Source organism: Macaca thibetana, chromosome 2 (assembly GCF_024542745.1).
Source record: "Macaca thibetana thibetana isolate TM-01 chromosome 2, ASM2454274v1, whole genome shotgun sequence".
NCBI classification, from domain to species: domain Eukaryota; kingdom Metazoa; phylum Chordata; class Mammalia; order Primates; family Cercopithecidae; genus Macaca; species Macaca thibetana.
In genome coordinates, this window is record NC_065579.1 from 150,895,489 (window position 1) to 150,922,446 (window position 26,958).

The 26,958-nt window shown below is 48.6% G+C and overlaps 1 protein-coding gene across 11 annotated transcripts in view; it reads left to right on the forward strand.

Annotated features, from left to right (window-relative positions):
• The window catches only part of MYLK (myosin light chain kinase), a 220,829-nt gene that overhangs the window by 188,069 nt on the left and 5,802 nt on the right, over nucleotides 1-26,958 (forward strand). For 7 of the 11 annotated variants that reach the window (XM_050781565.1, XM_050781566.1, XM_050781568.1 and 4 more), the window contains 6 exons: nucleotides 4,300-4,517; nucleotides 6,584-6,707; nucleotides 15,163-15,315; nucleotides 17,940-18,063; nucleotides 24,716-24,845; nucleotides 26,298-26,429. In XM_050781565.1, the coding sequence (XP_050637522.1) occupies nucleotides 4,300-4,517; nucleotides 6,584-6,707; nucleotides 15,163-15,315; nucleotides 17,940-18,063; nucleotides 24,716-24,845; nucleotides 26,298-26,429 (881 nt within the window). Of the gene's footprint in view, nucleotides 1-4,299; nucleotides 4,518-5,444; nucleotides 5,520-6,583; nucleotides 6,708-15,162; nucleotides 15,316-17,939; nucleotides 18,064-19,564; nucleotides 24,556-24,715; nucleotides 24,846-26,297; nucleotides 26,430-26,958 lie in introns of those variants that run through there. The other 4 variants (XM_050781570.1, XM_050781574.1, XM_050781576.1 and 1 more) reach the window with 4 other exon arrangements.

Genomic DNA, 26,958 nt, shown 5'->3' on the forward strand with positions numbered 1-26,958 from the left:
AATGTAAGAAAACTTCAGCTGGTCTGGCTTTCATCCCTCTACCCCATGCCTCCCCTGTGGACAGGAGCAGGTCTTCCATGCCCAGACACCAGAAGATTTGCCTGCACTTGGGACCTTGGCCAGGTCACCAAGAGTAGGAACTTGGTAAGAACTCAGTTAACCAAAGAAGAAGGAAACAGGTTCATACTCCATCTATACATCCCTTCCAGCTTAAACACTCTAAGACTTGACCACTGAGAAGGGAAAGGATGATTTTCACCAGTGCAATGTGCTACCCTTGTTGGATGGAGAAACTGAGATTAAAAGAAGGATGATGCCTGGGGATAGAAGAATGGAAATGTATTCCAGGGTCCCAGCCTTAAGTTAAGTTGCCTCAGATCTAGTGGGAAATAGTAATGAATGTGTCTTCAGCCTTTCTGACTTCTGATTACTGGATGAGCCCCCACCATATAGCAGTTGGTCTGACACAGTGGTTCTTTCAGACCCCTGACCTACTTGGGCTTGTCCTTTTGGAAGTGCTTGGGACATTCCAGGTGGTGGTGGGACCCTGAGCTTTGAAGACAATGTGAAGTTTAAGCTGTGTCATCCATGGCTAATCTCATGTTTGTGGTACTATTAGCAAAATTTATCAAAGAACGTTCCAGCTGGCTGCCATGGGGCAAGGAGCAGAGGGTCTCGAGTCCCCTGATAGCACCATTCCTTCTTGCTTTCTATGAGCCAAGGTCTAGGGTTTGGGGGATGAATCTGATTCCTTAGGTTAGGGATCACTTATTTATTTAGTCATTCGCTCACTCACCATTAATTTATTAAGCCTAATCTTGGCCCTTGGCATCCCATTTCTGTGGGTGGCAATTTCTGTCTATCAAACCAATATTTTCCACCCATAGCGTTGAGTAATTTGAAAAGAAACCCACAGAACCATTAATCCTGCCTGTTTAGCCCCTTCCATCTTAGAAAGTTGAACCATAGGAACAGTTTTCAAAATATATTATGTCTGAATAGGATTGAACCTGTTTGAATTTATATTGAATAGGTTTCCTCCAGAAATGCATCAGGAATTATCTCCATGGCTCAGATTCCCACCACTCATTGCCTCAGATGTTCGCAAGGGCATTGAAAACAATGGTTGCTTGCTTTTTCAGAATATTTAAAATTTAAATGTAAACATTTTGGAGCACCTTGTCTGTGCCAAATATAGTTGGAGGCAAATAAGGGTCTAGAGATGAGCCCGCCACCTGTGATGTGTTCAGAACTTCAAGGCAAAGCCAACTTGACACAGAAAGTGCAGAGACGAAGCCATGGACATAAGGCCATGGAAAGTGTAGAGACAAGGCCGTGGACATAAGGCCATGGAAAGTACAGAGACAAGGCCGTGGACATAAGGCCGTAGAAAGTGCAGAGACAAGGCCGTGGACATAAGGCCGTAGAAAGTGCAGAGACAAGGCTGTGGACATAAGGCCATGGATGCCCAGTGAGGGAAAGATCATTCCATGTGAGGAAATGGGGAGTGACTTTTTCAGAGGGTGTGAATTTCAGCTGGCCTCCCAGGAGTGGTAGTTGAGTAAGCCAGTATTTCTCAAACTTATCTGATCATAAGATGACCTGGAGTAATTATTACAAATATAGATCCCTAGATCTCTCCCAAGACTTTCTAAATCAAAATCTCCAGAGGAAGAGCTTGGGAATTTGTATTTTTAATAAGAGCCCCGGCCGGGCGCGGTGGCTCAAGCCTGTAATCCCAGCACTTTGGGAGGCCGAGACGGGCGGATCACGAGGTCAGGAGATCGAGACCATCCTGGCTAACACGGTGAAACCCCGTCTCTACTAAGAAATACAAAAAAATAGCCGGGCGAGGTGGCGGGTGCCTGTAGTCCCAGCTACTCGGGAGGCTGAGGCAGGAGAATGGCGTAAACCCGGGAGGCGGAGCTTGCAGTGAGCCGAGATCCGGCCACTGCACTCCAGTCTCGGCGACAGAGCAAGACTCCGTCTCAAAAATAAAAAAATAAAAAAAAAAATAAGAGCCCCAAGTGATTCTTTACATAGAAAACTGATCATTGATATTGAGCATTGACTGTGTGCCAGACACTTCCAAGCACTTTACATGTATTGACTCATTTAGTCTTTGGAGCCACCCTGTGAGGTGGGGCTGTTTTTAATCTGCATCTTACAAATGAGGAAAATGAAGCACCGAGATGTTAAGAACTGGCTGAGACCTAAGAATGTAGATGAGAGTTTGACTTGGAGCCCTGGTAGAGAGCACTAGAAATGGGGGGCATGAGGACAAGAGCACCACCTGCTGGCCATTTGGGGACCTCCTTCTCAGATGGGTTTTAAAGTGTCAGTTCTAGCTCCCTCCAACTGTCACTGGCACAGACTGACCTTCTCCAGTTCAGCCCTTCCAGAAGTGAGTGTGTGTGTCATGTGGCAGAGGCTGTGGTATGCTGGGCCCCACAGTGCATCCCTGTCTCTGTCCTGCAGGGGTCAGTGACAAGATCCACCTAGCCTACCACAGCTTATCAGACAATAAGTAAGAAGTGTTGAGCACCTTCTATGTGTCAGGCATGATACTTTACAAAGGCTCCTACGTTCCTAAAAACTATGAGGCAGGGATAGATAAGGAAACTGGGACTCAGAAAGGTTAAGCAACTTGCCCAATGTTACACAGCTCATAAAAGGCAGCAGCAGGATTCAAACTCAACTCCTTTCCTCTTCATGAGGACTCTTTGTAGGAGAGGAAATACCCTTGCAAGAGGACAGGCCCAGAACCCACCCGGCCTTGTTCAACTGGTGGACCTACAGACCACTGTAGAAACATGAGCTTATGCCTGGGTGAGAGAGTGAGACCCTGTCTCTACAAAACATTTAAAAAATAAGCCAGGTGCGGTGGCACATACCTATAGTCCTAGCTACTTGGGAGGCTGAGGCAACAGGATGACTTGAGCCCAGGAGTTCAAAGTTATGTTGAGCTATGATCACAGAACTGCGCTCAAGCCTGGGTGACAGAGCAAGACCCTGTCTCAAAAACGAAGGAAAGGAAAGGAAGGGAAGGGGAGGGGGGAAGGAGGGAAGGAGGGAGGGAAGGGAGGGAGGGAGGGACAGAGGAAGGCAGGCAGGCAGGAAAGAAGGAAGGTTGGTTATAAGCCAGACATGATGGCTTATGCCTGTAATCCCAGCACTTTGGGAGGCTGAGGTGAGATAATCGCTGGAGGCCAGGAGTTCCAGACCAGCCGGGGCTCCCCTCCCCTCCTTCCTTTCCTTTCTTTTGCTTTTGAGACCGGGTCATACTCTGTCACCCAGGCATGAGCTCAGTTGTGTGATCATAGGTCAACATAACTTTGAACTCCTTGTCTCTACCAAAAAAAAAAAAAAAAAATTGAAAAAGAAAAAAAGAAAAGTGAGCTTACTGATATCTGGGTGCTGCATAAGTTACCAGAGAGATGCTTTAAACTTGCTAAGCAGAGACCAAGAAAGGTGGGTCAGAGGGCTGGGACAGGGGAACAGAGACAACTCGTGCAAGTCAGGCGGCGGGCCGTGCATTTGCACTGAAGGGCGATATGCTGATGGCTGAGACCCCGGGGCAGTCCCTAGCAGAGGATGCATGCCTGTGGCTGCAGAAGCCAAGTTGACTAGACATAGCCAGGATCCAAAGCCTATCCAGGTAGAAAGGATTACACAGCTGGGGCAAGGAAGAGGTCCAGGGGAGACCAGTTAATTATGACTTCAGGGAGTAAACCAATACTATAGACCTAGCCAGAGTAAGCAGATCTGTCACAGCTGTAGGTATAATGGGTTATAGCCAACTAATTTTAGAAAATTTGCTGAGGCTTATTACTGAAGATTGAAGATATTTTTCCATTCCTGGCTATGCAAAACAAATGCTTGTGGTAACTGTGAGTATTTTGAACTTGAGTTCCCTGTGACTAAAAGACACACTAGGGCACAAGAATGTTCCCTTAGCCATGTGTGGTCATTCGAGGGAAAGAGAGTGTTCAGAGGTCACTCTTTTTGTTAAGAAGATCATGTCTGGATCTCTCTGTTCACACCCACCTCTGAAACTGCCTAGCGTAGATGCTTCCCTGAGTCTCCAGTAGTGGGTGCAGGGCAGGGTTCCCTGATGGGAAACCAGGAGGCCCTGACCCTTCTTCCATGTTGGAAGGGTGGGGGATTCAGGAAGTGCCCATCACCCCCATTGCCTGGACTTTCCTGCGAGTTTCTCCCCAGCCTACCCTGACCAGACTCCCTGCCAGCCTGGCCTCCGTGAGCTTGTGGCCTCACCACCCCGTGCACATGTTCCCGCAGCGTGTCAGGAGGTGAGCTGTTTGAGCGCATCATTGACGAGGACTTCGAGCTGACGGAGCGCGAGTGCATCAAGTACATGCGGCAGATCTCGGAGGGGGTGGAGTACATCCACAAGCAGGGCATCGTGCACCTGGACCTCAAGCCGGAGAACATCATGTGTGTCAACAAGACGGGCACCAGGATCAAGCTCATCGACTTTGGTCTGGCCAGGAGGCTGGGTAAGGCTCATTTCCCACAGACACCAGCGTGTATTGCAGTGGCCGTTTCCCCTCACAGTAAGTGTGAGAGGAAATGTACAATATTGGGGTTAAATCCGAGACCATGAAGACTTCTCAGGTTCGAATCCTGCCCCTACCACTTACTGGATGTGACAGTAAGCCTCAAATTCCCCATCAGAAACGTGGGATCATAGTAGGACCTAAATCACAGATTCGTTAGGAGTATCAAATGTGTTAATATAGGTAAAGGGATGGGAAGAGTGCCTTGAGCATAGTAAGACTGCTTAGGTGTTAGTGTACATATGATGATGATTATCCCCTTTTGTTTTTCACTCTGGTGCCATTAGCAGCAAAAGTCATTTTGGTGATGGTGGCTCTGTACATCTGCATCATACTGTACAGTTTCTAGAGCACTTTCACATAAAAATAATCCCTGTGATTCTCACCATGAGGTGGGCAGGGTAGATTTTATGAGCCCCATCTTATAGACTGGGAAACAAGGGTTCACAATAGCTTTGCCCAGGAGGTCCCACTGTGAGCCAGGGGATGTGCTGGGGTTGAAACAAGGACCCCGGACCTTGCTGAGAGTGCTCTGCAGCACCTCTGACTCTTATGCTAGCCAGGAGAGAGGTCACGGGGGAGGCGGTCAGGGTCTCAAGGCCAGCCCTGAAAGCGTTTTGGTAGGTGCCTACCTGGCTCACATTCCGCCTGCATACAGCCTGCCTCTGCAGCCCTTTGATGTCCCAGTGATTGAGGAAACAGCTTCATCCTCCCTTCTCAGCCACTGCCCTGCTAGCAAGGAGCCCTAGGGCTGGGGTGAGCTGGCTTTATTTCACCACCCTGCAGGGAGTAGAAAGGAGGGGCCAAATGAATGCCACCCAATAAACGTCTCCTAGGACGCTCAGTGCTGGCTGAGGCTGTGTTGGTCATAAAGAGGAAAGGGGCAAGGTGGGGGGCGAGGTTCCGATAGACCACGACTGGTCTGGTGGTCAGCGCAGTCAGGTGAGAAGCACACCTCAGCGCTGGGTGCGTGTGCCTGCTCTGCTCACTCCTGCCAACGGGACAGGGTGGAGGCAGTGACTGGCGTACAGGGCCTGCCTGTGAACAGTGACCACCAATAAATTAAACAAATAGAGAGGCCGCTGTCCTCAGGAGTCGGCAGAGTCAGAGCCCAGGGAACACAAGGTCCAGGTTCCACTGGTGAGGGATATTGTGGGAACAACCGTGTCCACCAAGGACCAGAGAACTGGGAAGAGGCTAAAATGTAGCAGAAAGGGCTGAGAGGCAGGAATTGGAGCAGCGCTTTCACATCTGAGGGCTGTTAAATGCTTTGTTTTAGAACATTTGCTGTGAGCTCTGCGAAGTTAAGCGAGACCATAGGTACCTGCCTTTTGCACATATTAACAGGCATCTCTGGTCCTTTATGGCCAAGAGGTACCACCCTGGGGTTGAAGCCTCTCCCAGCTACCCTCCCAGCAGCTCCTGGAGGACAGCCATGAAGCTGTGTGAGGAGTAGGAGAGGCAGGAGGGAGGAGTGGTGGTAAGCATGGCTCAGGAGTCGGACTACCTGGGCTTGAGTCCTGACCACCACTTGTTAACGAGGTGGGGAAACCACTGCACTTCCCTGGGCCTCACTCACTTCCTCAGCAGCACGGGCATTATACCTACCCCTTAGGGTTGGTGAGAACCCTTGTAAAGCTGCCAGCGGGGCACATAGGACATAGTGAATGCTAGAGATTATTATTAAGCGTAAGTGACAGTCCCTGCCTAGGGGAACTAACTCATGAGAGAGACAGACTCACAAAAAGACCATTCAGGGGCGGGTGCTTTAATGGCCTCTTCTCCCCCTGCCCAACCTGAACAGGACATTTCAGGTGAGTGTGCGGTTTGTTGGTTTCACTGGTGTGTTGATGCACCTGTTTAACAAGGAGGTCAGATGTCTCTGTGCCTGTTCTCTGTGTCTGGCCCCTCCCAGGTTGGGGTCAACACACAGATTTGGGCAGCTGCTGGCCTCAAGCGGGCTCCGTGATGTGCTGGCAATTTATCCCTCTCCATCCTGGTTTCAGAGAATGCGGGGTCCCTGAAGGTCCTCTTTGGCACCCCGGAGTTTGTGGCTCCTGAAGTGATCAACTATGAGCCCATCGGCTATGCCACAGACATGTGGAGCATCGGGGTCATCTGCTACATCCTGTGAGTCTCGGGGCACTTGGTGGACCAGTGGGTGGGGGCTGAGGTTTCCACGGGAGAGTCCCCAGGCTGCCCTGCCATTGTCATGATGGGGAGCCCGCCCCAGAGTCAGGAGGGTGGCAGGCTCCCCTCCCATCCCTGGCAGCCCACCCTGCTCCTGGGCTCCCAGGAAGTCAGTAGCCTGCATATTCTGTAGCATCATGTAGCTACACATGCCGAGATCCCCATTCTGGGAGCTCACTGTCCCCAAGGCTGGCCAGCCTGTGGCCTTTGGTCAGAAGGATGGGAAATGTGGCTGGCACCAAATAATAAAACTTCACTTGTGTGGGTATACAAAGAAGGAGGGCAGGAGGCCAGGGGCATATCTCTGGGCATCCTTATTGTCTTCAGGGCATAACACTCCATCCTTATGGCATGGGGACCCCAACTACCAGCCTCATCTCTGAGTCCAGTATATGGATGAATTAATAAACACTATTGATGATCGAGCCTTCAATGGGATGAACAGACAAAAGAAAGTAACACAGTAATTAGAATTGAAAAATCAGGTGGGAAATCCAAAGCCATTTCAATGAACAATACTGTAGGAGAGGGGAGGTCAGCCATCTAGGCCAGCGTGCTTCACAAACATTAACATGCCTGACTCACCTAGGCAGCTCCTTACATTGCAGGGTTTTTGTTCAGGTCTGGGTGACCTGAGATGCTACATTTCTAACAGGCTCTAGGTCTGCGACTGTGCTGGTTCAATGACTGCGCTCTGAGTAACAAGGCTTGAGAACACTCTCTCGGTGGGCTCTGGCTACTTTAGTCCCTGAAGCCCCAGGGTGCGGACAGTCATTAGCCTCAGAACTTGTGTGGCAGCCCCTGAACCTGTGTGGCCACATGCAGTTATGGGATGGTGTCCCCAAAGATGCAGATGTGTATGCTTTCATTCAATAATGTTTTTACTGTCAGAACAAGAGGAAAAATTTAACATTTTCAAAGAAAATGAGGAAGACCTCTAGGAATACTTTCTCAGACCCCTGGGGCTTTCAGACCCCAATGTGAGAAAAGGCTCTGGGTGATTCTGATGCACAGCCAGGTTTAGAAGCCAGTGTTACAAAAGCTTTAGCAGAAGTGGGGTGACTTTTGTGCAATGTGACTTTTTCACATGCTCAGGAGCTTTACTCACTGTGGCCTGTTAGGACGGTCCCCTCAGTGGAACCTGCGCCACAGGCATTGTAGCCCAGTTATCCTCTTTCCTGCCTGGAATGAGCCGCACCACCACAGCCTCCCCCAGATCAGCAGAAAAACCCGGGGCCAGGTGTGCATTGCCATGCCCGTCTCCCTGCTCCGCCCCCTCCTAGAGAAGGGGTGCTGACAAGTGAAGACAGCAGCTGGACCGAGCTTGACTCCTGGCTCCCTAGATAAGTAAGGAATAGCAGGGTAGGGGGCGGGGCCAGCCTGCCCCTTTGAGGGTGGCCCCAGGCCTGGGCCGTGTTAACCTCTGGCCCCCGGAAAAACACCAGACCCTTGAGAAGCAGTCCTTGGTCAGCTCTCTGTTCAGCCCCAGCTGCCCTGTGGTCTGGCTTGGTCGCCGGGTCCCCCTCCAGCCGTCATGGAGACTTGCCTTACTGTTGATTCTTCAGTGGGTTTTCCCACTGCTGTGGCATCAGGATCTTCTGCAGCTACAGATTTTCACATAGGACCTTGTTTGATCCTCAGAACAAACCCAAGAGTGGGTCATGGCAGGGATTCAATCTTCATGTGGCGTTGAGGTGACAGGGGCCAAGGAAACCCATGTGGCTGCCCACTTCCCACAGTCGGGCCGGGGACCAGCCGTCTCAGTTTGCCAGAATATAGGACTTTCGATGCTAACATGGGAACAGTCCCAGGCAAACCAGGACAATCGGTCTGTGACAGAGTAGTGACTAGACTGCTCACTAAGTTTTCACCAGTGTAACCTCTACTCAGATCAAGAAACCAAGCACTGCCAGGCCCCCACAGCCCTCTGGTGCCCCTCCCTGTTACCAACCCCCAGAGGTCACCATTACCCTCATGGCTAATGTCAATGAAATAATACAGAAAGAAGTGTCTGGCTTTTCTTGCTTGACATCGTTTGTGAGATTCATTCATAGTACTATGTGTCATTGTAGACTGTTTATTCTCAGTGTTACGTAGTATCCCATTGTGTGAATATAATCCAGTTAATTTATCCGTTCTGCTTTGATAGGCTTTTGAGTGGGTTCCAGTTTGGCCATTGGAAGCATTCTGGTTCATGTGTTTCAGTGAACATATTTGTACATTTCTGTTGGATGTATAATCTAGAACTAGAATAACTGGGTCATAAGGGCACTTTATTGTCAAATGAGAGTTCTTTTAGGTGGAGGAACATAGTAATTTGGACACTATGCTACCTTGTTTACCAGATTACTTTTAAAGCAAAGACCAAGAACTAGGGCAGAGTTTTGGAAATGGGGAGAAGATAGTTTTGATGCTGCAGGTGCTTGGGCAGGGGGTGTCAGGAGGGAGGAGGGGTGTGTGTGGCAGGGACCCAGGCCAGGTGGCTCAGACTCAGCCTGGATCAATCCTGTGCCACATCTTGGCTCCTGGACCCCCACTGTGAGCCACTGCCCTCTGGGGCTTTTCCAGGCTGACTCTCTCAGCGGGGATGGAAGTCAGGGAGTTCCCCTCCCAAGCCAGGGCTCTCAGCAGAGACTCGTGCTGGAAAAAACGTTCGCGCCAAGGAGGTGGTATCTTTTAAGTTCCTGCGATGCAGAACTCTGGAACCACTGCTGGGAGCACCCAAAAGAGGCTCTCTGGTGGCCCTCATGGCACCTTCTGCCCCACTCTGTCCCTCTCTTTGGAGCCTAGTCATCTGTCGGGCAGTCCCTGTCTGGGCAACTTCCACCTTTGAACCAGAGAGCCCCTCCTGTTCTCCTTTCTGAGGCCAGTGAGAGATGGAGAGGCCAGGGAGTTGGAAGGGAAGGCAACAGACCGGGTCACCATAGGACGATGTGACTTTACTCTCTCACACCCAGCCCAGCCATCAGGGCAGTTCCTGGCCCTATAGGGAAGGAGCAGATGGGGTCGTGGAGCCCCCACACTCTCACCCCAGATCCTGAAGGGAGACAGTAGGTTGTGTGAGTATTTAGAGACCTTCTGAAGTTAGCAATAGCCATGTGGTTTCTGGCAGGAAGTGACAGTACCAGAGAGCTGGAGGCCACACTTCCCTATGGAAGAAATCCTAAGCCTGCCTCCGTTTAACAGCACTCCTCCCGCTGCTGTCTCCCTCCCCTACTTCCTGGACTTGGTACTTCCTTGCTGCCTGTGGGGAGGCCACAACAGCTCTTCTCCATGCCCGTCCCTCACCCTACTTCACAATGCCTTCTCCAGCCTCCCTCAAGCCAGAGTGAACCAGCAATGGCTGCTCTGCTTCCTCCTCCTGCCTCTTCCTGACCGGGCCCAGCAGCACTGCCTTCCCATTCATGCTTATTTGTTTGTCCAACACCCACCATGGTACAGACAGCTGTCAGCTGTCCCTCCCCACCCTGGTGTGTGGTCGGGAGATGCCAGGAGTGGGGAGAGGTGTGTGTGGCAGGGAAGCAGGTCAGCTTTTCTGGTGACAACTGCCCAGTCAGCTGAGGAGGGGTCACAGTACCGGGGCATCAGGGCCTCCTCAAACCAGGGTCTGGCTGCAGGGCTCCTCAGCCAGATCCAGTAACCTCTGCCTTCCCCACCCGGGGCTGCCACTGCCCTCTCTGCTGCTGAACCTGGAAATGTGCTTTGATTCCAGCCCTAGGATCCCTGCTCCCTCCTCAAGCCCCACCACCACCTTCAACTTTTACTAACAGAACTAAACCCCACGTCACTGCTTCCTCGGCCAGTCCACAAAATGATGCACAGCTCTTCCTGTGGACCTACTCAGCCCTCTCAGCTCTCCCACCAGAGTATCAGATGGCTAATATGGATAAAAGACTAACCCCTTCCCAGCAGTCAGTAGTTCCATCAGCAGATGTGTGGTCCCCTTAGCTAGCCACTGATACAGTCGGGGCATCTGTCTGCTGCTTAAAACACAACACAGAAGCCAGGTGCAGTAGTGCGCACCTGTGGTCCCAGCTACTCAGGAGGCTATCATGGGAGGATCACTTGAGGTCAGGAGTTCAAGACCAGCCTAGCTGATATAGCAAGACCCCCATTTCTTTTTTTTTTTTTTCTTTTTTTTTTGAGACGGAGTCCCGCTCTGCCGCCCAGGCTAGGGTGCAGTGGCCGGATCTCAGCTCACTGCAAGCTCCGCCTCCCGGGTTTATGCCATTCTCCTGCCTCAGCCTCCCGAGTAGCTGGGACTACAGGCGCCCGCCACCTCGCCCGGCTAGTTTTTTGTATTTTTCAGTAGAGATGGGGTTTCCCCGTGTTAGCCAGGATGGTCTCGATCTCCTGACCTCGTGATCCACCCATCTCGGCCTCCCAAAGTGCTGGGATTACAGGCTTGAGCCACCGCGCCTGGCCAAGACCCCCATTTCTTAAAACACACACACACACACACAGACACAGAGAGAGAGAGAGAGAGAGAGAGAGAGAGAGAGAGAGAGAAATTGTAGTCCAAGAGGCATTTCTGCACCCTCTGCTCTCCTAACCTTCTGTCCCCAGAGCCAAACAGGCCTCTACATCAGATTCCCTGGGAGAATTTCTTTTGCAATGAGCTGAGAATTAAGAAATTAGAATGCCTTGCATTCATGACCAAAGACTAGTATTTGACCATTAAAAATCAATGTGTAGAGTCTGTCTGTACTTGATACATCCAGTGAAGAAAAAGTAAAGCATCCAAGGACTTGCCCAGACTGATTACAGTTTTGTGAAAAACACATCAATCTCTTAGTTAAAAACTAGAGGAGACCAGGGAGATAAAGAGGTGTTTTAATACTAACATTATTTGTTGACTGGTTGATTTTTTTTAACAAATAATGACTGTTTTCTAGCTGGGTGCAGTGGCTCATGCCTGTACTCCCAGCAATTTGGGAGGCCAAGGTGAGTGGATGGCCTGCGCCCAGGAGTTTGAGACCAGCCTGGGCAACATGGCAAAACCCCATCTCTGCAAGAAATACATAAGGTAGCTGGGCATGGTGGCGTGCACCTGTGGTCCCTGCTACTCAGGTGGCTTAGGTGGGAGGGTCACCTGAGCCTGGGGAGGTTGAGCCTGCAGTGAGCCATGATCATGCCACTGTATTCCAGCCTGGGTAACAGAGCGAGACCCTGTCTCAAAAAAATAAAAAATAAGAATAATGACTATTTTCTAAATAAAAAGACAAGGCTGGGCACAGTGGCTCATGCCTGTAATTCCAGCACTTTGGGAGGTGGAGGTAGGAGGATTGCTTAAGCTCAGGAATTTGAGACTAGCCTGGGCAACATGGTGAAACCCCATCTCTACCAAAATACAAAAAATTAGCCAGGTGTGTTGGCACACACCTGCAGTTCCAGCTACTCAGGAGACTGAGGTGGAAGGATCACGTGAGCCCAGGAGGCAGAGGTTGCAGTGAGCTGAGATGGCTACTGCACTCCAACTTGGGCAACAGAGCAAGATCCTATCTCAAAAAAAAAAAAAAAAAAAATTAAAAGACATGATCCCTTATGCAAATGTTAGCAATAAAGAAAAACTTCCCCAAAAAAGGTTTTTTAAAATCCTCTAAAACCCCACCACCTAGCAACAGCATTACTGAAAACTCGAACACCCTCTTTGTCAACATGCTGTGTATGTATTCCATTTTTTATTCTAGACACGTGCTCTTTAATAGGGAGAATGCTGGGGAAACTTGGGCAGGCGAGGAGCCAGGCAGGGCGAGGAGAGTATTTCAGATGAATAGGCTGCCAAGAAGGAAGAGCGCCAGAGGCCAGAGGCGAGGAGGCTCTCCCTGACTGTGCCCAGAGTTGCAGAGATTAAGACCTATCTTTGCAGGATTATAGTTCCTAATAAGGAAAGGAGGTTTGCAGAAGGGGAACTTTCTGCATTCCACAGCAGGGTTGTTTGCTTTTCCTGCCATCTTTTGGAGTACTGCCGGACTTCCCCGCTCTCTGTTTCCAGTGGAAAATGTAAAGCAGCAGCAGGTGGCTGACAGGCAAGAGACAGGCTGCTTCCTGAAGGGGCTTGCATGGGCCACATGGGGGTCAGGGTCACAGAGACGGAGAGCTGGGAGGCCCCTAGGAAATCTAGCCTAGTCCTCTTGATGTATAAAAGGAGAAACTGAGGCCCAGAGAGGGGAAAAGAGCAGCAGATAACAGTGCAGACTCTGGGACAGGTAAATGCCCACCCTTCCCTCATGGGGACATGACCAAGAATGATTCTCTTTGCCTTCTTAAAACATAAATCAGGGTCTTGCTTTAAAAATATCCCATCCACAAAAACCTATTTTTCAGAAACACAAATATATTGATTAGGATGAGACAATTCACATTGTAAAAGCTTTCTTCTCTTTACAAAAGGTTTCACTAGAGGGTTCCTCCCATGGCAAGCTTTTTCTCCCAGTATTTCAAGTGGGTTTTGTTCTGTCAAACTCAACCAAAGCCTTACTCCTGAAGCTGTCAGTGCTTGGCTTATGATGATGGATTCATAAGCATTTGGGAGAAGAGACATTGGTAAAGCCCTAACTTGACAGGTTGATGGCTGGAGGGCCCCAGACCCATCTCTCTCTCTCTCTTTTTTTTTTGAGATTGAGTTTTGCTTGTTGCCCAGGCTGGAGTGCAATGGCACAATCTTGGCTCACTGCAACCTCCACCTCCAGAGTTCAAGCGATTCTCCTGCCTCAGCCTCCCGAGTAGCTGGGATTACAGGTGCTCGCCACCACGCCCAGCTAATTTTTGTATTTTTAGTAGAGACAGGGCTTCACTGTGTTGGCCAGGCTAGCCTCGAACTCCTGACTTCAGGTGATCCATCCATCTCAGCCTCCTAAAGTGCTGGGGTTACAGGCGTGAGCCACCACGCCTGGCCCCCAGACCCATCTCATGGGGCTCAGCTGAGGTCAGGGCAGGAACAGCTACATAATTTGCAACATAAAAGGTGGGGCCACTTGTTCAAACCTTATTGAGAATCTTGAGATGACAGCAGCAGAGCATTAAACCAAGCACAGGGCCTGTCTAAGGGTGGGACTCTGGGCAACTGTGCAGGTCAAACACCCATGAGGCTGGCTCACGAGGCCCGCGTGAACAGTGGGGTGGGTTGTTGCTATGAAGGTGAGGTGCACAGAGGTGAGAGGTAAGGTCAATACGCCGCAAATCTGATCTATTTTGTTTTGAAATTCCTTACCTTATAAAGTTTATTTGGCTTCAGCTGCTGGTCACAGAGTCATTCCTGCACTCACAGCTTGGTGAGGGAGTGGAGGGAACCCAGCAGAACTGCATGAGGTCTCCGGGCATGGACTGTCTCCTTACTGTGGACCAGGCCTGGTGCCAGTGCTGAACGCTGCAATTTACTTCATCTTCACAGAAATGTTAGGATAGTATAGCATTTAAGAGGACAGGCTCTAGAGGCAGATACCTGGGTTCCAGTCTCACTGGCTGCGAATCTTTGGGCAGGTTACTTGAGCCTGGGCTGTGCCTCAATTCCCTCATCTGTAAAACAAAGTTATAAGAATTACCTGCATCATAGGGCAGTGTTAAGATTAAGTGAGTTCACTTATTTTAGGCACTTGACCCAGTGCCTGGCACATAGAAAAAGTTTAATAAGTGTCTGCTGCCATCACGATGCTGCTGAGAATGAAGAAGTGACCACCCTATAGTTAAATGGCAGCTTCTCCATTTTAGAGGAGAAAACTGACACAGATCAGGGAATTGTCCAAGGTCATCCAGCAAGCAGAGAGGCTGCACTCTGTCCTCTGCCACAGAACCTCATAGGGAAGTTTTCTAGTTTGGCATGAATGCCTCAGGTTCCCTGAACCTACATTGCCGATTCAAAGTCCATCTATCCGTCGGGCACACACTTCACTTGCTGAGCCTCTCCTATGTGCTGGGCCCTCTTCTTGGAGCTGAAGGTGTGTGGAGAGTGGAGAGAGCTGGGAGGGAGGGGACAGAAGGGTGCCGTGGTGATCACTACCATGTGCCGGGTCCACGGAGAGGGGGCAGGAGCACAGGAGGAAGGGGCTTGGAGAAGGCTGTAGCCTGGGCTTTGGGGAAGAATAGAAGACCAGGACAGAGGGACTTATCAGCCCTGCCGTGTACCCTGCAGAAGCCCGTAATCTAAAGCAAACCCACTGCACCTCAGCTTCACAGGTAGGTGGTGTCAAGAGGCAGGTGACCAAGAAAAGACAGGGCTGTGAACCACACCCTCTTTTCTTTCCACAAGTGAAAGGAAGGCAGGTGCAAGGCCCACAGAGCCTTGGCCCTTGCCAAGAAGAGTTTGGGGATGGGGAGGCTGGCCAACCCTCACCTTTGACCTCAGTTAGCACGCCCTTTCCTAGCCACACCTGCTGTCCTGCTCTTGTCTCTGCAGAGTCAGTGGCCTTTCCCCCTTCATGGGAGACAACGATAATGAAACCTTGGCCAACGTTACCTCAGCCACCTGGGATTTCGACGACGAGGCATTCGATGAGATCTCCGACGATGCCAAGGATTTCATCAGCAATCTGCTGAAGAAAGATATGAAGTAATGAGTTGGGATTTCAGTCTTTGCTTCCCCACTCCCTGCCCTGTGTTGGGAAACAAAGGGGGATTCCTTTGCCTGTTGGGGCACCCTCCTTGCCACCCCGCCTTGAGTCATTCCTAGCATTCCCTGAGGAAGGGAGGGTGGGCGTGATAAGAGACCTGAGTGCATGTGGGTCGGGGAGGCGACTTCCTAGGCCCTGCCCTCTGGAGCTAGACATGGAATTCACCTTCAGAAGCTCAGACACCTGACCTGAAAAGCGACACTTGACCACGTTGCAGAGCGAGGGGCAGCTGTTCTGTGTGAATAATGACTGCCCTTCTTATTTTCTGGGTACAGTTGTGGCCAGCCACAGCCCTCTTCAGGGGCTGCAGGGGAAGGACCCTCTCAACAAGCAAGAGCAGAGGACAGCGGCATCTTAGAACTTCTCTGTGGGTCCCAATCATATCCCCAGATTATTATTATTCTGGCTTAGTGTTTTTTTATATCTCAGTTATTTAATAACTGCATGCTTGAATACAGCCAGGTACCTTCTAACATCTGGCCAAAGGGAGGCTGTGATCCCAGACCACTGGGCTTAGCCCTCTCCCAGCTCTGCCTCTGTTAAGGTTCCCCACCTGTGCCTGCTGCAGCTGTGAACATAGGGAAGTGAACAGTGGGAGGCCAGTGTGCATGGGCTGTGGGGAAAGGTCAGGGACTCAGGCCCTCCAGGTTTCAATGCAAGATTAGAGCTTGGAGTTGTAGGGGAGACCAGAGTGGGAGGTTGACTGAAGGTGGGCAGTGGGTGTGCCTAGACAGAATCTCCTGGAAGGAACTGTCCTGGGCTCTCCATGTGTAGGGAAGGCTGCCCAGGGAAAGGGAGCAGTAGGACTCAGGTGAGAACAGCTGGCCTTTTGGGCAGCTCACCCACTCTGCAAATAGGTGAGTAGATGAGGCAGAGTCTGACTGTAGGGGTGCAGAGGAGCTTAGAGCTATACTTGGCAATCCCAGGGAGTAGTTGTAGCCTTGCCAAGAAGGGTGGTATTGACATGGGTGGCATGCTAGAGAGAAGGGGAGGGGCCTGACTCCAGGGCAGGCAGGAAGCTCTGCACTCCCAGGTGACTTTGCAGCCTTGCAAGGCTGCCGATGGCTCCCCTGAGGAAGAACGGCTGTTCAGGGCAGGAGGGTGCAGTTAGCTGCTGAAGGAGCAATATTGGAGTGTCTCAGATGGCTCTGTCAGGCTTTCCTGTGATGCACCCCACTCTCGGTCTTTTTAGCCATTCAGGGCCAAACTCCTCCAGAGGCCACATTCTATACTCCTTGACAATGAGGTCTTTTTAGCCTTTTGCTGTCACAGTCTGTATCAGAAGTGTGCATGACCCAAGGAGAACTAAGATACTGTGGGAAGTCTAAATTACCTTCCAGTATGAGGGACCCCCACACCCAAGGTGCCTCAGGAGATGAAAACTTCCTCAGTAACTCTGGTACAACGATGGCTTTTGTCATCCAAGCTTTATTCACTGAAGATTTGGTAAACAAGGTATTGTGTGTATATATCTTATTTTCTCATCTGACCTTGAATTAAGTCAGTAACAGGCTGTACTGGATCCCTCTGTGCTCATAAAATGGATTAAACAAAGAACTGATCTTATTCAAACAGATCAAGACACTAAATTCCCATAAACTCTTATAGCCAGCCTCTCTTCAACCAGAAATCACCACCTATCAGCACTTTAAAAAAAAAAAAAAAAAAAAAAAAAAAAAAAAAAAAAAAAAAAAAAGCTTTCTATTATAAAAGTAATGCATGCAAATTATAGAGGATTTGAAGAATATAATAAAATGTAAATCATCTATAATCCCTTTATCTAAAGATCACTACATTTTGCTATACTTCTTTCTAGTCATTTTTCTATATATGTTAGCATTTGGTTCTTTAGGCTTTCTTAGTCCTGTTACAGTTAAGGCAATGGCTCTAAAATGTTTCTAGATCTAAAGTGTTTCTAGAGCTTTCAGAAAGATGAAGTGAGTTTCAGTGCAGTTCTAAAGAAGTCATAATTCATAGGCTATATGCAGGACCTACTTCTTTGAGTTGTAACAGGAAAAACCTGATACTCAACCACACCATAAGACATAAAACATGAAAGTTCATTGATTGCTAGAGGTTTTATCCTAGGGTTTAACTCTCCCCTCCTCCAGACAGTGTGGCAGGAGGATTAGGCTCTGTGGGCCCCAGCCCTCATAGGACCAGCAGAATGACACCACCCTGAAATAGGCGCCAGCCAGTCCCAGAAACGTCTGCCCTGCAGCACTTACTCTTACTCTTCCTCGACCCCAAGAATCCCAGAAACATCTGCCCTGCAGCACTTACTCTTCCTTGACCCCAAGAGCAGGCCATGGAGCCCAGTTGCTTCCTTGGTGCTTAGGCTTTCATAACACTGACCCATGCTGGTTCTGGTTAGTATGACCCAGACCAAGTGAGGAGAAAAGTGAAGAGCACAGTGATCCTGATCACGGTGGATGGTCCGGGAGCAGGGGGCCCTGGCCTCTGCCCTCGTGCCCGGGAACAGCTGGCCTCCCATTTCTGATCTAACCAGTGGTCTCTGAGGTCTCCTCCTGCTCAAAAATCTCCTGATCTCTGCCTCTGTCAGAAACCGCCTGGACTGCACACAGTGCCTTCAGCATCCATGGCTAATGAAAGATACCAAGAACATGGAGGCCAAGAAACTCTCCAAGGACCGGATGAAGAAGTACATGGCAAGAAGGAAATGGCAGGTAATGCGAGGGTCACTTTGGACTGGGATATTACCCCTCATATTTGTGTTGCTGAAGCCACTTTCATTCCTAGCTTGCCCTGGCCTCACACCAAGAAAGTTTAAATTCGTTTCTGAAGCAGTCTGGGACCAGTTTAGGCAGCTGATTAAGGTACAGTGGTGTGCTTAGTCCTGAGTGCAGAGTCCCTTTCTCGAGGAGATGGGATGGATTCTTAGCTTAGCTGTCTCTCTGTTCCTGCTCACCTTTGTCCCAGAGGACCCTTAACCTTTACTCAGGTTAAGCCACTGACATTTCATGTCTTCATGGCTTGGGATGAGCAACATCACTTTGAGGTCCATTTGTCAACCCTGAAAATGGGATGGTAGCATGATGGTCTCACATCTCTTTATGATGAAGGAGGATGGCACATGAGAGAGACATGGTCCCACCATCTAGGAAGGTTGTGTGTTAATGTGTCCTTAGCAAATGACGTAACCTTGCTGTGGATTTGTTTTCTCATGTGTAAAGTGAGGATAATAGTACCAACTTCACAGCTTTGTTGTGATAATTATGAGAATTACACGAGATCATCGTCATGTGGCGTTTAGTAGTACAATGCCTGGTACATGGTAAGTGTCCAAAAATGATCCCAGTTGCTAATAGGTATTAAGGTAGGCCATCTGTCAGGGACCATTTAAAGCACTATCTATGCACTAAATCTTTTAACCCTAGGAGGCAGGTACTGTTATTATCCCCACTTTACAGACAAAATTGAGGCAGAGAAAAGGTTAGGAAAGCCATCCAGGGTTACACAGCTAATAAGCAGAAGGGTCAGGATTCAAACCCAGAGTTTGACTGCAAAACACATAGTCTTAACTCCAAGACTGCCTCTGATAAAAGGCATGGGTGGATAAAATTATTATCCAAAACCACAGGATGTTTATCACCATCATCATCTATTTTATCATTTTTATTACTACAATTAGAATTACAATTCTTTTTTTTTTTTTTTTTGAAATGGAATCTCACTCTATCGCCCAGGCTGGAGTGCAGTGGTGCGAATTCGGCTCACTGCAAGCTCCGCCTCCCGGGATCACGCCATTCTCCTTCCTCAGCCTCCTGAGTAGCTGGGATTACAGGCACCCGGCACCACGCCCAGCTAATTTTTTGTATTTTTAGTGGAGACAGGGTTTCACCATGTTAGCCAGAATGGTCTCAATCTCCTGACTTCGTGATCCGCCCACCTCTGCCTCCCAAAGTGCTGGGATTACAGGCGTGAGCCACTGCTCCTGGCCTAGAATTACAATTCTTAGGCTGCTGGAGAAGACATGGTTTCTTTCTTTTCTTTCTTTCTTTCTTTCTTTCTTTCTTTCTTTCTTTCTTTCTTTCTTTCTTTCTTTCTTTCTTTCCTTTCTTTCCTTTCTTTCCTTTCTTTCTTTCTTTCTTTCTTTCTTTCTTTCTTTCTTTCTTTTTCTTTCTTTCTTTCTTTTCTTTCTTTCTTTCTTCTTTCTTTCGTCTCACTCCGTCACCCAGGCTGGAGTGCAGTGGCACGATCTCAGCTCACTGCAGACTCTGCCTACCAGGTTCAAGCAATTGAGAGGACATGGTTTCTATACTCAGCGACCATGTAGTACAATGGGGGAACTGAAGCAACTAGACATGAAAGGATGTAATGTGCACCAAGATACATAAACTATCCGGATAGCTCTCCATAGCCACGGGTGTGTGTGGATAGAACCGACCTGGTCACAACCACAGTTGGATGTGATTATGAAGAAATGCTCCCAGGCTCAAGAGTTTGAATCAGGTGTGGAACCTGAGTCAGAACAGAGAAGAGGACTGCACATGTGGAGGAGAAGGCACAGAGGTGGGAGCTGGACCCATTCTGGCTGGGCTTGGCTTGACAGGAGCAGAGTCTTTTAGCTGGATACTCAAGGGACCCAGGGGCATTGAGACTGACTGGGTGGCAGAGAAAAGGGAAATTACTGTGTTGGAGGCAACTGGAACACTGGTCATTTGCCACACCAGGTGACTAAATCACAGTTGCCTCAAAAGTAGAGTGTCACTCAGAGGTTGAAAGAGGGAGCAAAGGCAAATGGGGGCCACAAGTGTGGAGTTTAAGTGACCACCATCCCCAGCACATCTCAGCTGTGCTCCTCCGCCGTGGAAGTCAGTTCCTGGCTACGCCCCTCATGGGAAGGTTTAGGTGGGTCTCCAGGCCTCCCTCAAGTGCAAGGTGAGTTGAAACATCTGTAGCTGCTTACCTTTTGGTGCCACTGGGATCTGAGTAGCAAATATTCTTTTATTAAAAAAGGGGAGAGGATCTACAAAATCAAAGGTCAGCTGTATTAATAATCCTGTGGCCAGAAGGTCTCAAAGAAATATTTCTGGAAAGGATAGGGAAGCTGATGTCAGGGCGGGGCAGTCCTCAGAGCAGTGAGTCTAAGTGGATATTACTTGGCTGAGGCTATAGGTTAAGGGGCAGCCTTATCACCTGGGAACATCTGCAGACGAACCAAAGCCAGGAGTACGCCTAAACCCAGGGGCTAGGAGCAGAGAAGAGATGAGGAAATAGGAAAGGAGGCAAAGGGAATTTTTCAGTTAAATCAGTCAGGGAATCACAGTGGTGCTGATTTTTTTTTTTAAAGAAACAGGGTCTCATGCTGTCACCCAGGCTGAAGGGCAGTGGTACAAGCATAGCTCACTGCAGTCTCGACCTCCTGGGCTCAAGCAATCTTCTCGTCTCGGCCTCCTGAGTAGCTGGGACTATAGGCATATGCCACCACACTGGCTAATTTTATTTTATTTTTTTAACTTTGGTAGAAACAGGGTCTCACTATGTTGCCTAGAGTAGTCTTGAACTCCTGGCCTCAAGCGATCCTCCTGCATTGGCTTCCCGAAGTGCTGAGTGCGCAGCCTATGCTGATATTTTAATCAATTTCTTTTTCTTCTTGTTTACAGCATTATTAGCCATAGGGTTTTCTGGAAGGGCAGGGGAAGAAAAGGGTAGAATTCAGAGAAGGAAACTTAATTTTATATTTTAGTATAGATGGCGACATTTGGAAATGATTTTTCCACAAAAGTTGTCCACAAAATTCCCATTCAACAAGTAGCGTCCCTGAAGAGTAGCTTCCCTGTTAACAGCTCTAACCATTTCATGTTACGTTGCTCCCTTGGGAAAATGTTTTCTGCATTTTAACTGCAAGCACCAGGGCCTTAGCTCCCCTTGGAATATGGGGGTTCCCTCTTGCAGCAGCCAAGGTTCTGTGCGGTGGGGTGGAGTGGGAAGGAATGGGTTGCAAGCAGGGGCAGAGGGAGAGGGGAAGGGTAGGCTCAGATGGCCCGGAACTCTCTGTAGCTGTGCCAGAGAAGGCACCTTCTTGTTATTCTGGTGTGGTTTTCATAAAAAGCCCTAGGAGGAATGAAGTGTCATGGGAACAAATCCCTACAAACAAAGCTAGGCTGGGTATAGATGACTCGTATACGTATGGGTAATCGTATTACTCATCTTAGAATGAAGTTATTCTGAAAGAAGGTATATTTTAAATTTATATTAAAAGAATTTTACAAAGATATGTTGGAAAGGTGCAGCAATGGGGGCAGGTAGGTTGAGCAGATTAATAGCGTTTCTGCATGCACACTGGAAGCAAAAGACTAGACATCAGAGGCCCGTGGGTAGCCATCTTTATTTTCCGGGAACCATAAAGACCCCAGCAGTATGAACCAAGGGCATTAGGGGAGAAAACACTGGACTCAGCATAGCATGGAGTATTCTTGACCATCCCATTTGGATGGTATGCCCTGCTCAGGGGAAACTGTAGTCTTGGGGCTAATGATATATATGGGGGACTTTGATGACTGACTGATGTGCGGGTAACCAGCTTGCCATATATTTGCCAGGGAATGTCTTGGTATTGGCATCAAAAGACCCTAATCCCGGGAAACTCCACAAGCCTGCCTCGGCAAGCCAAGATGGCTGGCCCCACAAGCTCTCCAAGTGGCAGGGAACTTGTGCTGCATGAAGGAGGCTGGTGCAGATACTGCCCACCAGTGACACAGGAATTCAGCCTGGGCAATTGCCCTCAAATGAGAAAAAGACTTTCTCAAAATGAAGGCAGAAATTACAAAATTAAAACTTGGCTATCTTGATGTTCCAAAAATTTCCTAAGGTCCTTGGATAGTAAAGCAATAACCAGTTGTCAGCTCAAAGGCATAAAAGTGGAAGACTAGAACATACCCATATATTCATTTCTAGTTCTGACAAATAACTTCCTCAGCAATTTTTTTCACAAATCAATTTCTAGATATTTTTGATGTTTTAGAAATTATATGCTGGATATCTCCATCTTTTAGAAAAGTTCTCCAGATGTGAGACCTATTTATTTGTTAATATATTTACTAGTTCCTCTGAAATACTATAACTTTTGTTTCCTCGTTCTAATAGGTTCATATTAGTCACTTTGTTATGAAATAAAACCTGGAAGAGAAAAGGCATCATCTCTCCACACCACACAGGTGAAGACAGTCCTGATCAGTCTCAATCCTGATGTCTGGAAATGGGGAGCTCATGGGTTCAAGGCGGGTGTTCCTTGCTACAGATTTATGGATATAAACCAGCGTCTTTCTGTAGAGGTCTGGAACTGCAGGGAGATTAGAATCTTCTGCTCCCAGGCTCCTGAGGCCCAGAGAAGGGAACTGACTTGCACAAGGTCTCCCAGCAATTAGGGTTAGAGAACTAACCTATCCCTTGTTGAGAACAAACCCTCTGGGTTTAGAGGCTCCTAGCCCATGACAAACCAATCTGTGTTGGATAAAGGGAATGGAGAGCAGAGAAGGGCAGAGTGTGAGAATCAGGTTGATTAGGAAGCAGGCTGGTCTGACATTGACTACACAGGGAGGGCTGCCATGGCTTGTACCACCTCTTAACTGTTCCTGAAGGCATGATAACATCCCATGGGAAGAGCTGGATCTCTCTACACTCCGGCTACCACAACAAACAGGCTGAACCAGTAACATCTGCCAGAAGAGCAGGAAAGGTTGCCACGTGGCCTGAGCCTGCAGAGGCATTCTCTGCAGGGCCACACTGTGGTTCTGCTCACAGTTAAATTGTTCAGTTTTCATCTCTCACCGTCTTCCCCTCCTCATCACCTCCACCTGCGGCTCCCTGGATTCTGTTCAGTGACCCAGCCTCACTGTGGCGGCAGAGGCCAGAAACATACCCACACCACACAGTGTGATGTGTGCGAGAAGGGATGCCTAGGGGACAGAGCAAGGTAGAATGTCTGTCCAAAGTGCATGAAAGCAATCTGTAGCAAGGACGGCAGGAGGCATGACAGTAAGGTCATCCTGCCCACCGCAGTAAGTCTCCTCTTTCACCATACACACACGCACACAATTTTCTGTATGTTTCCTTAGCACCCAGAAGTTATTTATTTTCAAAATGATCACTTTTTACTGAAGCTTACTGGCTTTCCAAGTAGTCCTAAATGGTGAGGTTTTACTGAAGTACTTAAGCATGTGAAGTGAATTCAGGAGGAAAATGGCTTTGCAGGCAGAATTTGAGGTGCAATGAGTACAAGCCATTTGCCTATGAAGAGGCTGTTTCCTTCCTCTCTCCGGGGGGGACAAGTAGCCAGTCTGTGGTGACATCTGTTGTCTGGATGCACAGCTTTTAGATGCCTAAAAAAGATGCTTTGGGTGCAGGGGTGGAAAGACTTGGTTGTGCTTTAGTTTTCTTAGTCATTCCTGTTAACCTTAGAAAAAAGGTGAAAAACTTATTGAAAGATAAAAAAACAATAAGACACAATTGTACATTATTAGGGATCCTATGCTTGGTAGAATTTTCACAATGTAAATAAATTACATCTCAAGTTCTGATCCTTTTCAGCAGAAATTCTTTCCTCTCCCAAGTCTAGTCACCGAAAAGCAAAGTGCCGTTGCCTTTTATTTCTTCGATGCTTCTTTTCGGTGCCTGAATGCACACCAGGGAAGAGCTCCCCTCCAGAGCTTCACTGCATCGTAGACTTGTGCTGGGGCCAGCCAGAGTGTTTCTCCAAATCACTTAAGTCTCTGAATTATAAACAGAGCTAAATGGGACCTTGGAGATCATCTTGTCCAGCCGCCTCCTTCTAGAGAAGGAAACTGAAGCTCAGAGTGGTTAAGTGACTTGCCCAAGGTCAACAGGATGCTCTGTTATTATTATCATGATTATTTTTGCATCAGGACTTGTGGGATCCGTAGTAACTATTCTCTTGGCCAATTATAATCACATCACTGGCATTGTTTTACGAGAAACAGCCCCGCTAGTCCCAGTCAGCAATAAGTCTTTGGAGCTGTCTCAGCCTGCAGTTGCTTTATATAAACTATCCCTTTTATGGGAGTTGAAGCACTGTATGAAAAGGGTTTTTGTCTCATGTTGACCTTGTTTAGTCACATTAACGCACACATCAGTTCCAGGCCCCATTCCATTCTCTGAACATCTTCTGACACACTGACAGTGCTGAGCAGAGCAAGGTTGGGTTCGCTCCTCTGGCAGAACCTCGGCTCTCGGGAAGTCCTTGATCCGGGGAACAGCTGCTTCTCTGGGGCTGGGCTCTACTCCCCGCAGCCCCTCGCACTACCCAGCTGGAACCAGGGACAACGCCTGAGTCCAACCCCCGTGTCTATTTTCCAGAAAACGGGCAATGCTGTGAGAGCCATTGGAAGACTGTCCTCTATGGCAATGATCTCAGGGCTCAGTGGCAGGAAATCCTCAACAGGGTCACCAACCAGCCCGCTCAATGCAGAAAAACTAGAATCTGAAGGTAAGGAGGAGTTTCTCCAGCCAGCTGGTGAGAAAGAAAGGGTTGGGGAACAAAGGGGCATTTTGAGGTTTTGGTTGGTTTTGTTCTTTTTTTTTTTTTTCTAATTTTTTTTTTTTAATATGCCCTGCAAAGATAAATTCAGAAGTAATTTTGAGTTGCCCTGACAGTTACTAAGTCTAATAATTATTCTTAATCATTTAACCTTAGGCTTAGCCATTTTCAGAGGGAAAGTTGTTATTTGTCTAATAGAACTAGATGACCTCAGCTATGCTTTTTCATATATTTTGTGTTAAAATTAACAAAGACTTTATTAAAATCTTCCTTTGTTCTTATGGCAAAAGTGATACTCTATATTAATGGGCAAAAATACATTAAAATTACATGCAGTTGTGTAAGATTTACAAAATATTCTATTTTCTACCATCTTTGTGGTTTTGTTATAAATAAAAATTAACTCTCATGGTCCACATTTGTTTGGCATTGTTCATGCTGCTGAATCATGTCATTTGAACTGGGCAGACTGGGATTGGCAGGGCCCCTCCTGGAGACTAATAGGGTCAGTTACTTGCTCACCGTGTTAGATGCTGTGCCGTCCATCTCCTCAGTGAAAGCCCCATCCTTTTCCTGCTTCAGGTGCCTGCAGGGCCAGGCCCTTATCTCATTTGGCCAGAGACTCCCTCTGTCCCTCCCTGCCTGGTGCTTTTTGTATCCACTAGGTGAGAAGCTGAGTTTAGATCCCTTTGGTGAGCAAAGGTAGGGTTATTGGTGAGGCCAGCAGCTGCCTGCTCTGGAGCTTCCTTGCAGCCAGGGACAGAGACTGCAGCACACAGGCCTGGTCCCTCCCGAGCCACTCCTGCCCCTCCTCAGATGACCTAGACATAGCCTGAAGGGAAGGGAGGAGATACAGTTGTCCCTCCAAGTTATAGTTTTTCCCTGAACCAATCCTACATCCTGGTCCACAGTCACACAGCATGAAGGCAGTGTGAGCATGGAGCAAGAGCCACTGGAAGCTGAAGATGCGGCTAGGACATGGCTCCTCCCTTCTAAAAAGCAGGTGGAACACCTGCTGCAGAAGGAGGGCAGAGGGATACCAAGACTAGGAAGGCCAGCGAGGTCCTGCCGTGCTCAGATACCCTCAGCTGAATCCTAAAGCAGCATGAAATGCAGCCAGAAATCCTTTTTAAAGATGATTTCCTCTTTCAACATGTCAGCATAAGGGAAAGGGGGAGTCTGATCATTTCCTCAGCTTGGGCACAGTTCTTTCTTCTGCCAAAAACTATTTGGCAGCAGGCCAACCTGTCCCCAGGAGAAAGCCGTGCTTATGATTCAGTTCTCAAAGCTGCCTTCTTTGCTAAATCATGGCGACTTTTTAAAAAGTTAGTTTCTTTAAGCTAGAGGCAAGGCAAGAACAAGGAATGAAGAAATGACCTGGTCTTCTTCTCTGTCTTCTAGAAGATGTGTCCCAAGCTTTCCTTGAGGCTGTTGCTGAGGAAAAGCCTCATGTAAAACCCTATTTCTCTAAGACCATTCGTGATTTAGAAGTTGTGGAGGGAAGTGCTGCTAGATTTGACTGCAAGATTGAAGGTAAGTTGTAGCTGTGCTTCTCTTCACCGTCAATAGGGTGTGGCTGGATGGTAGGGTCCCTACCATGCACCCTGGGCAGGATGTCAGTTCTGTGCAGCTTGGGACAATGAGGAACCGCCAAGCTTTGGGGGAAACTGGGTCAGCAGGAGCTGCTCATAAAGGGCGATGCCCTGCACTCCCCACCTCCTGAAGGTATGTCCTTCAGTCACTTCCCCAGGGGGCACATTTGAAATTTCACCTACTTACACCAGCCACTAGACCTAAGTTTAGAAATGGCCTTGCATGGACTTACCTGGCTTTGGAACATGCTTAGTGAAATGAGCTTTGCAAACTGCTGAAAAGCATGTGACTTGCCCATACGAGGCCCTCAGAGGAAGGCTGGCACAAAGACATAGGATGTGGAGTCGGCAGGCTCTGCTACTTGTCCACAGGCTGTGTGACCTTGGATGGTGGTCCAGCTCCCCTGGGTTAAGATCCCTCCACTGTAAGATGATAGCTAAGTCATAGAGTGGCTCTGGGGATTCTGTGA